This window comes from Idiotropiscis lumnitzeri, unplaced genomic scaffold (genome assembly GCF_059441095.1).
Source record: "Idiotropiscis lumnitzeri isolate Australia: NSW breed Sydney's pygmy pipehorse unplaced genomic scaffold, RoL_Ilum_1.0 HiC_scaffold_200, whole genome shotgun sequence".
Classification (NCBI taxonomy): Eukaryota; Metazoa; Chordata; class Actinopteri; order Syngnathiformes; family Syngnathidae; genus Idiotropiscis; species Idiotropiscis lumnitzeri.
In genome coordinates this window covers 280,881-296,189 of record NW_028283738.1, presented here as the reverse complement: position 1 = coordinate 296,189, position 15,309 = coordinate 280,881, and the positions used below count along the sequence as shown (strand labels likewise).

Genomic DNA, 15,309 nt, shown 5'->3' with positions numbered 1-15,309 from the left:
ATTGGGTGCTTCAGGCCTTCTGGCATTCCTAGCCTATTTAGTCGTCCTCCGACTCTCAATATGCCTTTATCAAGCAAATAGCTTATTCAACTCGGGCATTATTCCATTCCCAATTACAGCAGCAAACAATTTATTATTCGCTTCCATGAATATCACCAATCAGGGTTTGCCTTAGGATGTTAACCGACTCCTCTGCTAGCTAGCTTGTGGCCATAGAGTTCTGCGAGATGTTACTCAGCCACTTCGCTTGCTGTGTTTGAGACATTTCTTTTCTCTCTGGGCCCTAATGCATAATTAGCTTTGGAATACATAAGACAACAATTGTTGAACAGTTGTTTTACTCCACTTTAACTTGCATGGAAAAAAATACATTGGGGGGGGGTACATTTGAACCTGTATGGAGTATTGTAACTATATTACTGATCATAACAAAACAAAACATTAGAAAATAAGTAAACTGAGCAAGTTCAGGTAGTCGTACAACATGAACAAAATGGTGGCCGTGTAGTAGCTACAATGTAACTGGGCAGCAGCTTTTTGTGCCTCAATCAGGCCTCTACATGTGTGTGAAACTCAGAGTGGTCCTCACAAGGACTATGCCCCTCCCCCACCTACACCAATGACTTGTCTTTTTCAAGTTAAAAACAAACATATTTTCATCATAATGGTGGGCCAACGGATCTATATCTCTATATACCCGGGGTCGGGTCGCGGGGGCAGCAGCTTCAGCAGGGAAGCCCAGACTTCCCGCTCCCCAGCCACATCTTCCAGCTCTGCCGGAGGGATGCCCAGGCGTTCCCAGGCCAGCCGGGAGACGTAGTCTCTCCAGCGTGTCTTGGGTCGTCCTCTGGGCCTCCTGCCAGTGGGACATGCCCGGAACACCTCACCAGGGAGGCGTCCAGGAGGCATCTTAAACAGATGCCCGAGCCACCTCATCTGGCTCCTCTCTACGTGGAGGAGCAGCGGCTCGACACTGAGTCCCTCCCGGATGGCCGAGCTTCTCACCCTATCTCTAAGGGAGAGCCCAGACACCCTGCGGAGGAAACTCTTTTCGGCCGCTTGTTCCCGAGATCTTGTTCTTTCGGTCGCGACCCACAGCTCGTGACCATAGGTGAGGGTAGGAACGTAGATCGACCGGTAAATTGAGAGCCACGCCTTTTGGCTCAGCTCCCTCTTCACCACGACAGACCGATACAGCGTCCGCATCACAGCGGAGGCTGCACCGATCCGCCTGTCAATCTCCCGCTCCATCCTCCCCCCACTCGTGAACAAGACCCCAAGATACTTAAACTCCTCCACTTGGGGCAGGATCTCCTCCCCGACCTGGAGAGGACACTCCACCCTTTTCCGGCTGAGAACCATGGTCTCAGATTTTGAGGTGCTGATCTTCATCCCAACTGCTTCACACTCGGCTGCGAACCGCTCCAGTGAGAGTTGGAGATCACGGCCTGAGGAAGCCAACAGTACCACATCATCTGCGAAAAGCAGCGATGAAATACTCAGGTCACCAAACCGGATCCCCTCATCGCCTCGACTGCGCCTAGAAATTCTGTCCATAAAAGTTATGAACAGAATCTGTGACAAAGGGCAGCCTTGGCAGAGTCCAACCCTCACTGGAAACGAATCCGACTGACTGCCGGCAATGCGGACCAAACTCTGACATCGGTGGTACAGGAAACCAACTGCCCGTATCAAGGGGCTCTGTACCCCGTACTCCCGAAGCACGCTCCACAGAACTCCCCGTGGGACACGGTCGAACGCCTTCTCCAAGTCCACAAAACACATGTAGACTGGTTGGGCGAACTCCCATGCACCCTGCAGAGAGTGTAGAGATGGTCCACTGTTCCAAGGCCAGGACGAAAACTGCACTGCTCCTCTTGGATCTGATATATATTTATATATATATTTTTATATATATATTTATATATATATATTTATATCTATCTTTCTATCTATCTATCTATCTATCTATCTATCTATCTCTATATATCTCTCTATATATATATATAAATCATATTGCAACGTTGATTCACCCATATTTTACTAACCGGGTTTACACATTTATTTATTTTATTCTACATTTAATTAATAAATTAAACATCGAATTTGTTATTGATAATTTTAATTAAACATTTCATGGTGTATTTGTTTAATTAATTTTGGCACTTTCACTCCTTCTTGAACTCCCTCAACTGTTTGAGAAATTCTTTTACTGTACTGTAACTTGCATTGAAAAATAAATGGGCGTGGGGGGTAATTGATTTGAAGTATGTGTTTACCATAATTACATTTCTGATGTCTAAAACAGACCAAATAGAAAGTAAGTAAAACAACTAAGCAAGCTCAGGTAGTAGTACAAAAAATAACTAATAACTAATTTGGTGGCCGTGTTGCGGCTGCGATTTAACTGGACAGCCGCTTGTGTGTCTCTTTTACTTGTATGCTTGTGTGGAACAGAGAGGTCCCCAAACGTACTATCTTTCTCCCGTTACTGGTGCGAAGTCGAACAATTGCCCCCTCCTCCCCATTCACCGATCACTTGTCGTTTCAAGAAAAAACATATCATGACGAGATATAAGTTATCATGAGTTCTTGGCCGCATAATGGATTGAAAAATCTTAACCAGTTTCTCTTTTTTGCTCTTGATAACTACGTTCGCTGTTACGGTGGTGTGTGCTGTGTTAAAAACAAGCACTCCCTTTTCGACCGCTCACCTGCTTATCGGCAAATTCGCTCGACTAACCACAAGCATCGAGAGTACAGGACATTGGGCTCAAGCTGCCGGGCATTCAAGAGAAATGGTAAGTGTTTTATTTTTGTATTCCCTTTTTACTTGCCTTCAATTTTCACACGGGAGTTCGAGCAATGTAAAATGAGCTAACTTTGTGTCAGTGTGGTGGAACTTCTCCAGGATGGTTGCCGCATATTTAATGCTAAGTTATTTGTTAATAAGCGGCCTGTACACGCGCCAGCGTCGAGTAAAACAGTTGAATCCATTAATTTGGTTTATTGTTTTTGTGAAATACACGTTATAATGAAGCTTCTAAAGTCTGTGTAAAGTAGAATGCACGATGAGTGCGAAAGAGAAAGAAGCAGAGGACAGGATGATGATGGATGATGATGATTAGTTCATCTTCCTTCCATTGTCATGCGGTTTACTTTTTTTTTTTTACATGCGTCATTGTACTTTTTTAGTATAGGCCTGTTTCGCGTAGGTGCTCTAGATATTGTTCATTGAGATACGGTATATTTTGGTAAAAGCCACCTTATGACACAATAAATTATTTGATTTTTAGTCTGTTAAAACTGAATGACCAAACTGATTAATATGATAGCCCAATGGTTGTGTAAGCCAGGGGTTAAAACTATACACTGCAAATATTGGGGAGTGATATTTACTTGAAAAACTTGACAAGTTTTTTTTCAAGTAAATATTACTACAAATTATGCTATATGTGAAGTGTAGTGAGTTTAACACTCCTGGTAAGCAACACTTAAAATGTCTGAGGCTGTAAAGTGAAAGTAGTTCTGTGATCTGATGATCTTTGATTGTGTCACTGTTTACAGGAGGAAGGCACAGATTTCTTTTCCAGTGGTGACACTTTTGACGGCGCAGGTGAGTTGGGGGACGAAGGGGTGGTGGGGGCTTAGTGGTGGGGTAAATCTAATTTGTGTCAGGATAGGCCAGTAATCAATATCACTACAAAATGCGTTTGATAAACTGTTCAATTAATCAAAATCAGGAATAAATCACAGATCCCTGCATTCTCCGTGCTGTAGGCAGAATCTACAGCAGGGGTATTCAATTAAAAGTCACAGAGGCCCACTACTAAAATTTCTTCCAATCAAAAGGTTCGAATCAAAGTCCTACTTCCCTTATTGTCTAGCCCAGTGCTTCTCAATTATATCCTGTCACGCCCCTCCTACCAAGAAGAAAACAATTCGCGCCCCCCCACCAATTTTTTTTTTACATTTTGTACTAATGTGCATGTTCTTTGTATGTTGATGTTAGATTGTCAATACAATATCCCTTAACAAAGCTAAATTGATAAGAAATATAAATTTTAGGACTATTATTGTGAGGAGTTCAAAATACAGTACTCTGTTGTGCAAATATTGATGAGATGATAAATATTTAGTTTTTTTTTTTTTTTTTTTTTTTACCAAACCAAACACAGTTATTAAAATGTACATAATATAGAAAAGACAAAAATTAGAGTCAAAGGGCTCAAACTCGTGTTGTTTGAGATCGCCTTTTTCGGTCCTAAAACAATGCATCATTCAGCCATACCACGGCGGAAAAAAAGCATCCTCAGGGTCCCACGTGCCCCCCTCAGCATGGGCGCGCCCCACAATTTGAGAATCACTGGTCTAGCCTATGTTCACATTTTTATATAGTTTTAATATTTAGAGTAATTTTAAATAGAGCACACTTATATACTAAATATTTAACAATGTTACCATTAAACACATTTCCCAGTCAAATAAATATAAGGGGTTTATTTCACATTCAAGAAAATGTAAGCGGCTCCAGGTTAAAGGATTTAAGGGCGACACTTGCAGATAAAAAAAAGGAAAATATCTCCTGCAGAAATAAATCAACTGCTGAGCATTGAGTTAATGTCTTTTCCCGTTTTTTTCCTGAAATCAAAGAGTTGTCCGCCTAAAAAAAGGGAAGGCTTAGAATTTGGTTGATTATTTCACATACCTGGTCTTTGTGTTTTCCTTTAAATAATTTTTGTTAGCCGCATTTTAGCACTCCTTCGCAACTGCCCTGACTGAACTTTTTTTTTTTTTAATGTTTGCCCAAAATCCATGAATGATACTTTTAGTGAACATTCGTTTGCATGCCGCTGGCTGTAAACGAAAATGGAAAATGTAAAAATCCGCAAGACTGCACTCAAAGTTCGATGTTTTTGCGTGCTCTCTCCTCAGACTTCAGCAGACAACTTTGAGCAAAAGAGCAGTGCCTTGTTTCGTAGTGGCACTTCGTGTTGGTGCGACGGTTTCGGAGCAAATGACGCACACTGGTTTTAAACCGGCTGAAGCCAGAATGAACATCAATTTCTCCGTCCATTCATTTTTAAAACAACACGCATCGACCTTGCTAACTTTTGAGCAAGCACTCTCTTCATGTCTGCTGCACATTTGGCAGTGGATCAGAAACAAAAGATTTGATTGGCTCAAATCAGTGACGCATTTACCGTAATAGAAGCGACCACATTTGCGAATGTAGCCTGAAAAAAAATTCTGTTCGTGTACATTTATCATAAATTGGTCATGGGTCCAGTCCGAACCATCAGTCAGTCCGCATCCGGACCGAGGTCCGCCATTTGGTTATGCCTGATCTACAGTATGGTGTTAGATTTGTGTCACAATTACCCGCACGTAAGAGGAACTTTATTTTGTCCTGCATTAGTCAGGACTTTCAACAACATCATCAGGACTGGACTCTCTTGCAGTCCACTTTCTTTGAGAACCACCAAGTTTGACATTGTGGAATTCCTTATTCCAGGCCTTTTTACAGCCTTTTTGCATCTTTCTGCTATAGCTGGAAAACGTTCACTTCAGAATCTTTCTTGTTTCTCTGTTTGACTTTTATTTCCGCTGTCTTTTCCCTGCGGTGCTTTTCCCTCGTTCATATTTCTTAGCTTCACTTTTGGAGCCAAGGAGGTAGTGGCGATCTGAAGAGCCCATTTTCATACAGTCTTTATTCTTGCACATGTACTGGTCTTTACACCCACCACCATGGACGTGCCTCTCAAGGCACATACATCATTCCGTTTCGCAATACCTTCTTTTTGGGCATGTCTTCAGACCTTAAACATTTTCAGTAGGATCTTGTCATGGTGTTTGTGATTCTCATCTCCACAAACAACACAATCATTTATGGATTTAGTCGCAGCATTTTTTGTGTGTGTTAGTTTGTTATCCATCTTGTCAGAGCTTTTATGTGCTTTTGAGATGCTCAAGTCTCTTGAGGTTATCCTATTGCTCATTCAGAAATGCAAGATAATAATCAAAATGATTGACTTACGTGACACTATTTTTTCGATTGACCATAAAGACAAGCTTTGCTTTCTTCACAAATTCAGGAAGCTTGTTATTGATGGCTTTTACCACAAGTGGGTTCTTCATCGCGCAAGGGCTTTCTCCAATGTTTGAATTACCTCAACCATATTCCTTGAGAATCTGACAGAAAACTACAACAAATAAAATAATGTAACAGATGGAATTGAGCCAAACTTATCCTTTTACTGAGTGACCTTTGTTCCAAGTAGTTGTGCATCTTCAGTGAAAGATGTTTCGTGTACTTAGCATGGCTGATCATGGCTTTATGTATTTTTATTGTCTCGGATGCGCTAACTCTAATAATTTTCATGGTGAGGTGAAAGTTTATAATAAAGGCACATGGCTGCTGTTAGCTCATTAGGAACCTGGTTAATGCTCTTCTCTCATGTGATTTCGTTGCAGTTGCTGATGTAATGGATAGCTGTCATGTTGAACAGAACGTAAAGGTAGGATATGTTATATTTGAGATCTTAAAATGGAAAGTGGAAATTAAAACATGAAAATTTTTTAATGAGGTCTCCCCGGCAACATTTTTTTCATGTTATTCTGTTTTGGTTTAATTTTTGTTTTAACAGAGAAAAAGACAGACTTACTTACTTTGCCTTTGGCTCTCAATTGGCTTTCAACCTTATTTTTGTAATGTAATCTAATTTAATTTCAACACATGGGGAAAACCTTACATTTGTCCAGCTGAGCAACACACTCACATTCCTTAATATTCAGCGAGCCTTTTTCTTTGCTAACTTGCATAATAATCTCTTTATACTGATTGTTTATGGACAAGTGTAACATTAATTTACATCTCTCTCTCTCTCTCTCTCTCTCTGTCTGGGGCTGAATGATTTTAGGAAAAACTTGTCATTTTTCTGACAGATATTACGATTGCGATTTTCTGCATAATGTACAGTGACATTTACAGACATTACAGAGCATGCCATTATACCAGTAAAAACAATAAAAGCTATTACTGTAATAATGCAAAGACACTTCAGAGATTTCGTGAGCAGGGCCGTTTTTTCCAAGTTTTAAAAAAATAGTTTTATAAATTTGTATTTTTGTATTTATGTGTAATTGTGTATTTGAAATGTATTTTTTAAAGCCCAAATTGTTTTACATTTTGTACTAATGTACATTTTCTTTGTACATAAATGTCAGATTATGTCAATGAAATCATTGTCCCTTTAGCAAAGCAAAATTGCTTAAAATATATACATTTGAGACCTATTATTGTGTAGATCTCAAAACCCAATACTCTATGGTGCAAATATTATTGATGAGATTATAAATATTTACTATACGTTTGACATCGGACCTCTTCGTCATGATTAAGTCATCCGTTTACGTGTTCCGGTCGCAGAGCGTCTGCTATATTGCTATTATAGCCGTCATCTTATTGTGTCTATGCCTAGATACGTACTGATTGCAAGATAACATTTATGTTAATTGCTGCCGGCTTTCCACCCTAACGCGTTTCTAACCAGACTTCTGTGAAAAGTCGACTGTACAACTAACGCTATACTTTGCTTTTTGTTTGCCGCCTCTGAGAAAACGCTACGTGTTAGAGCGGTCGTTTATTTGTAATTATACAGCTTGATGCTGCTGCTGTGCACGGACTTTCTTATAGTACAAATAAAGTCCATAGTCCAGCGGCGCAAGATAGCTTGGCGCTGCGCACTCAAGCAGGGGGGAAAGAAATAACTTTCGGGGCTTCGGACAACAGCACAAGGCTTTTGTTTCTTTTTTTTTTTTTTTCTTTTTTTTTTTTTGTGATCTGCTTCGTGAATGTGTGACGCAAACCGCAGCTTTGACGATCTCGATATTGCGTTGTCTGAGATTTCGGTCCCAAAACGATAAATCGTTCAGCCCTTTATCTCCCCATCCATCCATTTTTTTCCCCCATTGATTGCGGTTTATCTTCTCTTCCACAAGTTAACGAGCCCCAAAAGGTTTTTACATATTTATATTTAATTATTATTAATTTTAAATAGTAATACTATAATGTTAAATTATACAATACAACTTTATATAGTTTCACAACAGCGCAAGCTGTAACATAGCCTGTTATGTATATATAATAACATCTGGTGTATTGTCTGTTATACTTTCAAAATGCTTGAACTAAAATTCTAATAATTCCCTTTACAATTTTGGCAGTTGCAGGATGAAATAGTGGTTCCGCCCTTAACACGAGAAGAGAGTGTATTTGTAAGTATAGCTCCTATGTTCTTCAGAACATGCTTGTATTTGTAATTGTCAGATTTAAATGGAAGTCACAGGAGTCAAATTTTGTTTTGTATTGTCCTTTTTGTATTGTCAGCTTAATAAATTATTCTATTTTAGGGAAGACTTGTGATGTGAAGTTGCATCTGTTTTGATTCTTATGTCTCTGTCCTGTTGTAGTTGACCAAAGGAATGCTGGAGGACAACTCTGAAGTGTCACTTTCCAATGACAGCAGTGGGGATGAGTATGTACCAGCATCATCAGAGGCCAATTCTGACGAATCATCAGAACAAAGCAGAGATGAAAAAATACATTCCAGGGAAGAAGACTCTTATGAACCCCAGCTAAAAACAGGGACGCACGACAATCTGACGTTGTTTTCTAGCAACAAAGAGGATTTAGGGGTATCAAGATTGAAAATTAAGAAAAGACACAAAAAGAGCGACAAGAGATGCTCAAGTTTGAGTGAAGATGAAGATTCTAATGATGGAAGACTGAAGACAAAAAAAAGGCGCAAGAGTGACAAGAGATATTCAAGTCTAAGAGTGAAGACCAAAATAAGACCCCAAAAGCGTGATAAGAGTTGCTTAAGTGTGAGTGAAGAAGACAATTCAGGTGAATCAAGACTGAAGACCAAAAAAAGACAGAAAAAGAGTGACAAGAGAATCAAAATTTCTCGAGTAGAAGACGACACAGATGACTCTATGTTTGAAAGAAGAAAGAAAAAGACTTACACTAGATTTAAAACATCCTATCATAAGGCACGGTCTGATAAAAAGTGTGATTCTCCTGTTGTAGCTAATGTTACAAAAGTAGATGGATCTAAAAAATACCACCAGAAGAAAAACTACTGCCTTTACTGCAGGGAACCACAATCAAAAATTGCACGACACTTGGAACGGAAACATAAGGATAAAAGTGAAGTTGCCAATGCAGTGATATATCCCAAAAAGTCGAAGGAAAGGAGAAATCTGCTGGATCTCCTTCGCAAGCAGGGAAATCGAGCACAAAACATTGATGCACTCACGAAAGGAGAAGGGACACTGGTAGCTTGTAGACAACAAAGTGAAGGCAAGAGCAATCCAAAGGACTATCAGCATTGTTTTGCATGCTTTGGGTACTTCAAGCGCAAGTCTATGTGGAAGCATGCGAAACGGTGCGTGCTTGCACAAAGTGTTCGCAGAACATTACCGGGGAAAACAAGAATACAATCACTGTGTGCTTCTGCTCAACCAGCACCTAAAGATGTGAGCACGAAAGTATGGGCCCTAGTGAATAAGATGACTCAAGATGAAATAACCCTTGCTATTAAAGGTGATAAATACATCATGAAAGTCGGAGAAAAAATGTACAACAAGCACCGTGAAACTGCTTCCCAGCACGACAACATCCGCCAAATTATGCGAGGACTGGGGAGACTTGTGATTTTCGGAAGGACAGTGACCCCTCTAAAAACACTGGAGGATTATATTAATCCACAACACTTTGAACATGTAATTCGAGCTGTGAAATTAGTAGCTGGCTTTGATGATCAGATCAATACATTTGAGAAACCCACACTAGCTACAAAGCTAGGGCAAAGCATCCAGAGGGTTGCAGACATTATGGAGGCTGTAGCCCTCTCAACACAAAACAACGAAAAGAGGCAGGTGGTCGAAGAGTTTAGGCGTATGTACAGTCTAACCTGGAACGAAATGATTTCTTCTGCTGCGTACCGCACACTGGAGGAGAAGAAGTGGAACAAACCGAAGCTCATACCATTAGCAGAGGATGTCAAAAAAATGCACATGCACATGGCGGACAAGCAAAAACAATATCACCAGCAATTATTGTACGAAAAAAACTCAAGGAATTGGAGCAATCTTGTTAAAGTTATATTAGCACAGATAATCTTTTTCAACAGAAGGCGCGAAGGTGAAGTCTCGAAGATGAGCTTAGAAGTATTTATCACACGGGATAAGTCAACATTTAATGAGGATGTTGGAGACGCCCTGACTGGACTGGAAAAAAAGCTTTGCCAACATTTTGAGCGTGTAGAAATTCGTGGGAAGCGCGGCAGGAAGGTGCCTATTATCTTAACTCCTGCTATGGTGCAGTCTCTCGAGCTACTTGTTGAGGAGCGAAGCTCATGTGGTGTTGGTGAAAATATGTATTTGTTTGCTAGACCAGGGTTTGGAACAAGACTTCGTGGGTCTGACTGTATCCGGGAGTTGGCTAAAAACTGTGGGGCCCAAAGTCCTGCAACTCTGTCTTCCACTAAACTGAGAAAACAAGTGGCCACTCTTTCAAGAGTACTCAATCTCAATGACACTGAACAAGATCTTTTGGCAGACTTTCTAGGACATGACATCAGGGTGCACAGAAAATTTTATCGCCTCCCCGAAGGAACTTTGCAATTGGCAAAGATAAGCAAGGTCTTGATGGCCTGTGAACAGGGCAGACTAGGAGAATTTAAGGGAAAAAGCCTGGATCAAATCGTGATTTGCCCCAATGGTAAGAAAATTATTCTAAGGATAAGATGCCTTTCCACCTCTATAATTTAAATTCACTGGTATTTGACTTAATCTGCCTTTGTTTGTCACCATAAAGACCAAACTGACATAATGCAAGAAAGCTCTTCATCTCAAGATGATGATCTTGGTGCTGCAGCAGATATGTCAGGTATTCTTCTGATTTGTGTGCCAGACAAGAAATTTTTTTTGTAAATTAAAGTTATGTTTCATTGACGGTCGGTTTGCATGTAAAAATAACATCAGTGCCAAATTGAATGTTTGCCAGGAGGGGAACAGGTTAATCAGAAGAAGAAATGTGCTTCAAAACAGAGGCGGCTTGCACAGAAGCAAGGCTCAGCAGGTAAGAATTTTGCATGTTGATTACGTGTCCTGATGGTCGCTAACTAATATGTCAGTCAAATATGTCCGTCAGCTCTATTAACAGTAATGTTGCTGTATAACTTTCACCAACAGATAGGTGGTGAATGTTCCTGATCTAGAATAGAATAGAATAGAAATCCCTTTATTGTCATTGTACTCAAGTGTGCAACGAGATTAGAGGGCTCCCCTCTCCAGTGCAATACAACAATAATACAGACAAATATATAAATTAGATAAATAAAGAAGACAGTGCAATGGAATTCAGTGCTGAATAGGGCATATAGAAACACATCAGGGTGGTCTCGTGTGTGTGTGTGAGAGTTCAGTATGGAGATGGCTCTCGGAAAGAAACTGTTTCTCAGTCTATTGGTCCTTGATTTGATGCATCTGTAGCGCCTGCCAGAGGGCAACAGGTCGAACAGGTGTGAGTTCGGGTGGGTATTGTCATTGACGATGTTGAGAGCCCTTCTGAGGCACCGGGCGGTGTAGATGTCCGACAGTGGGGGGAGAGGGCAGCCAATAATCCTTTGCGCTGTTTTGACTGTCCTCTGGAGCCTCACTCTGTCCGCCTCAGTGCAGCCGCTGTACCAGGTGGAGACACAGTACGTCAGCAGGCTCTCGATGGACGAGTGGTAGAAGGCCAGCAGCAGCTTCCTGTCCAGGTTGAATTTCCTGAGGACTCTCAGGAAGTGCAGACGTTGGCGGACCTTCTTTACCACTGCTGTGGTGTTGTGACTCCAAGAAAGGTCATCGGAGATCTGTACTCCCAGGAACTTGAACGTGTGGACCCTCTCCACACACACGCCTTCGATGCAGAGGGGGGGCGGCAGCGTCTTGTTCCTCCTGAAGTCGACGACAATCTCCTTTGTTTTAGCAGAGTTAAGGTGCAGTCTGTTGTCCTTGCACCAAGTTGTCAGTCTCTTTACCTCCTCTCTGTAGGCTGTCTCGTCACCTTCCGAGATCAGACATCTAGTGATGCCCAATGGGCTGATAAACGGAACCAATATATCTTGAGAATTTCTGCCATGTTTTCTCTGCCTATGAGGTGTCAGTAGGCTAGACAAGCTATCTACATCATTTTGCTCCTGATTACTATTTTCCAGGGGAGGATCCTGGAAAAGGTGCTTCAAAGCAACAGCTTGGACAGAATCAAGGCTCTGGTGGCTAGAATTTTGTTTTATGTGTCCTGTGTTTCGACATGAATTTTATTGCTTTGTTTTATGAATGTTTCTGTACAGTGACGCTGGATGGGCATACAATTACAAAAGTTGCAGAGGCTCATTCTTTCTCCGAGGTCATTTTCTATGAATGTTTTCCAGGCGGAGCTTCAGTTCTTCGACAAAAACAACAACCTGGAGAAGAACAGCATTCAGGTGTGTGAAACATGGCTTTGACTTTTACATTTATGTCACTGGCTCACCAAACAATGAATATATTGAGCTGAAAATTGAGAATTTTGACTTGAAAATTAAAAAAAAAAAAAAAGCGACTCGCAAAAAAGAGCCCTCTTGCAACGAGCTAGGGCAATGTTACTCAAGTAGTGTTGCCCAATGGGTGGATAAATTGTACCAGAATGAAAATATTAACTCATGCCTTGTTTTCACCACTTAATGATATGACAATAGGCTAGTGATGCATTGTAAATGATTTTATTTCCCATGAATATTTTCCAGGAGAGGAACCTCCACCTCAGGATAAGAAAGGTGGACAACTTGGACAGAAGCGAGGATCACGAGGTAAGAATGTCCTATCATTTTTAGGTCTCCTGTGCCTTGTACATGTAAATTAAATTATTGTTGTAGAAGTTTCTAGACACTGTAACTGAATAGCAAGAGGGAAACAAAATGCTCATTTACCCTTTTCATGCCAGACACAAGTTACTACGTCCAGTCTCTTCTGCTCGGCAGGGATAGTTACTCATTGCATTGCCTTTGCCTTACAAATAGTGTTAAGATGTGAAAATAACCTCCTGATGTTTCATGGAGACACCCCTAAAGATAATGTTACGTCATTGCCGTTTATGTGGTGACTACAGTTATGACAAATGTGCACTTTTTGCTTTGTTTCAAGTGGAATTAAATTAAAGATAAATATAAAGCCAATACCGTGACTCATTACAACTTTGCAGATTCACGGACAATCAAACAGTTGTCTATGCCTGCGTGAAGCGAATCAGTAAAATCAAGGATGTACATATGTGAGCCGGCTGTTCAGATTGTGGTTGCTTTGCAAAAAATCCAATAGGACCACATATAAAAGCAACCCAGGTTGGATTTGAAAAAAATCTTAATCAGACTATCACAAAAAACAAGATGCAGGTCATATATGGGCAAAAAAAAAACATCCAATCCGGGTTGCATTTCTCTTCAATGTGAACCTAGTCAAACAGAACAGTCCAGTTGCAATTGATTCAATGCCTTCAGAATAAAATGACTTGCATGAATGAGAATATTCACAGGCAATGACCTGCAGATCACCCTGAGTTGACGTAAACTCCTCTTGTAGTTACCTAGTTAATCTGAGTAAAAGAACTTAAGAAGAAAAATAAGATGATAGCCTAAAGCTGGTGTGGTAGGAAAAGACAACAACAAAAAATGTAAATGAAATCGTACTGCACAAGTGAACAGTTCAACACCTAATTAACATGAAGTGAATTTTCCTTTCCTTTCCTCACCTTCCAAATGGAATGCCTTGTCTGTTTTTTTAATGATTAATTCAGAATCCTCTTTTGCTGGTAGCATCAACAACAAATGTGTCGGCTGTGATTTGTTTGAGAACAAAAAGAAGCTATCAATAAGGATAAATGTATTGTGATGTATTTATTTTATATATTATAAAATATATATTTTTTGTAATATCGTCGCAGCCCCGATTATATTCACTGACAACCTATTCAGGTCAACCCAAGTTCTTGGAAAACAATAGGCACAGAGACTACACCTATTGGGCAGGGAGGAAAGTCAAGAATGTCTTTAATTTCCAAAGTATCTGTGCTTTAAGTGTTTTTACTCTCTTTTCAAGGTACGAATCGACCCAAACGAAAGTGGTCAACTGAAGAGGTTAAGGCTGTTGAACACTCTTTGATGGACTTTATACGCACGGGTAAGACCCCGGGAAAAGCAGACTGCGAGAGATGCATCGCAGCTTCCCCGGGAGCCCTTGCTGAGAGGGACTGGAAGGCCGTTAAATTCTATGTCCACAACAGGATTGTTTCTGATCAGAGGCTATAGACACAGGTCACCACTACTTTCTCGCTGTATAATGTGCTGCACACACTGTATAATGTATATATTTATTACGTATAATAAATGACATCCTTTGATGACATAATAAGTCGGTAGGAGAAACTGCAGACTTGTCTCAAATTTGATCTATTTACTTCATTTATTATTTTTATTATTCATATTATATTATTCTTTTATTTAGTGGTTGCTCTTTTGTAACTTATTTTAAAAAAACAGGTGTAAGTGTCATCATACCGTCGACATCAATAGGATAGTTAATTTAGTTTAATTTAGATCCAACATATGGCTTACTTTAAAGAGAATTGAGCTTTAAGCCCCTCACTGCGCGGCTAACATTTGCAACTTGAGCAGCAAACGTTTGCTTTTGCTGTTGAAGGAAGCAAAATGCTTGTTCATGTCAGGGTTTATTTAACATTTGCCAAATGTGGTACTGTTAAAATACATTGTCCACACCCAAGTTGAGAGATGTATTTAATTCTGGTGATGCCAAGGAAGTGTTGTCCAAAAAAGGTAGGTATTTATTTGGGGGTTTTAAAGGTTATATTCTTAGGTAATATTGTGACACTGTTAATAAATATATATCTATTTATCTATCTATCTATATATATATTAATTCGGGGATGTCTCATTTGTTCCTATGATGTCTAAAAAAGGTGGTCTTAAAAAGGTAGGCATTTTTTGGGGGGGTGGTCTTAAAAAGGTAGGCATTTTTTTTGGGGTGGTCTTAAAAAGGTAGGCATTTTATGGGTAGTCTTAAAAAGGCAAAATCTAATGTTATATTGTGATACAATTAAAATAGATTTTTTTCCAAGTTCAAGGATGCCTTTCATTTGTTCCTGTGATGTCTAGAAAGGGTGGTCCTGGAAAGTAGGCATTTTATGGGTGGTCTTAAGAAGGT

At 40.1% G+C, this 15,309-nt stretch overlaps 1 protein-coding gene across 1 annotated transcript; it reads left to right on the top strand.

The window, feature by feature from the left end:
• Positions 1-2,600: 2,600 nt before the first annotated feature.
• LOC148314877 (uncharacterized) lies at positions 2,601-14,432 on the top strand. The gene is made up of 10 exons (XM_088287603.1): positions 2,601-2,801; positions 3,568-3,616; positions 6,475-6,518; positions 8,227-8,277; positions 8,473-10,786; positions 10,883-10,954; positions 11,072-11,146; positions 12,486-12,539; positions 12,840-12,902; positions 14,188-14,432. The coding sequence occupies exons 1-10, from the start codon at positions 2,799-2,801 to the stop codon at positions 14,394-14,396; spliced, it is 2,934 nt and encodes a 977-aa protein (XP_088143729.1). The 5' UTR covers positions 2,601-2,798; the 3' UTR covers positions 14,397-14,432.
• The last annotated feature ends 877 nt before the right edge of the window (positions 14,433-15,309 follow it).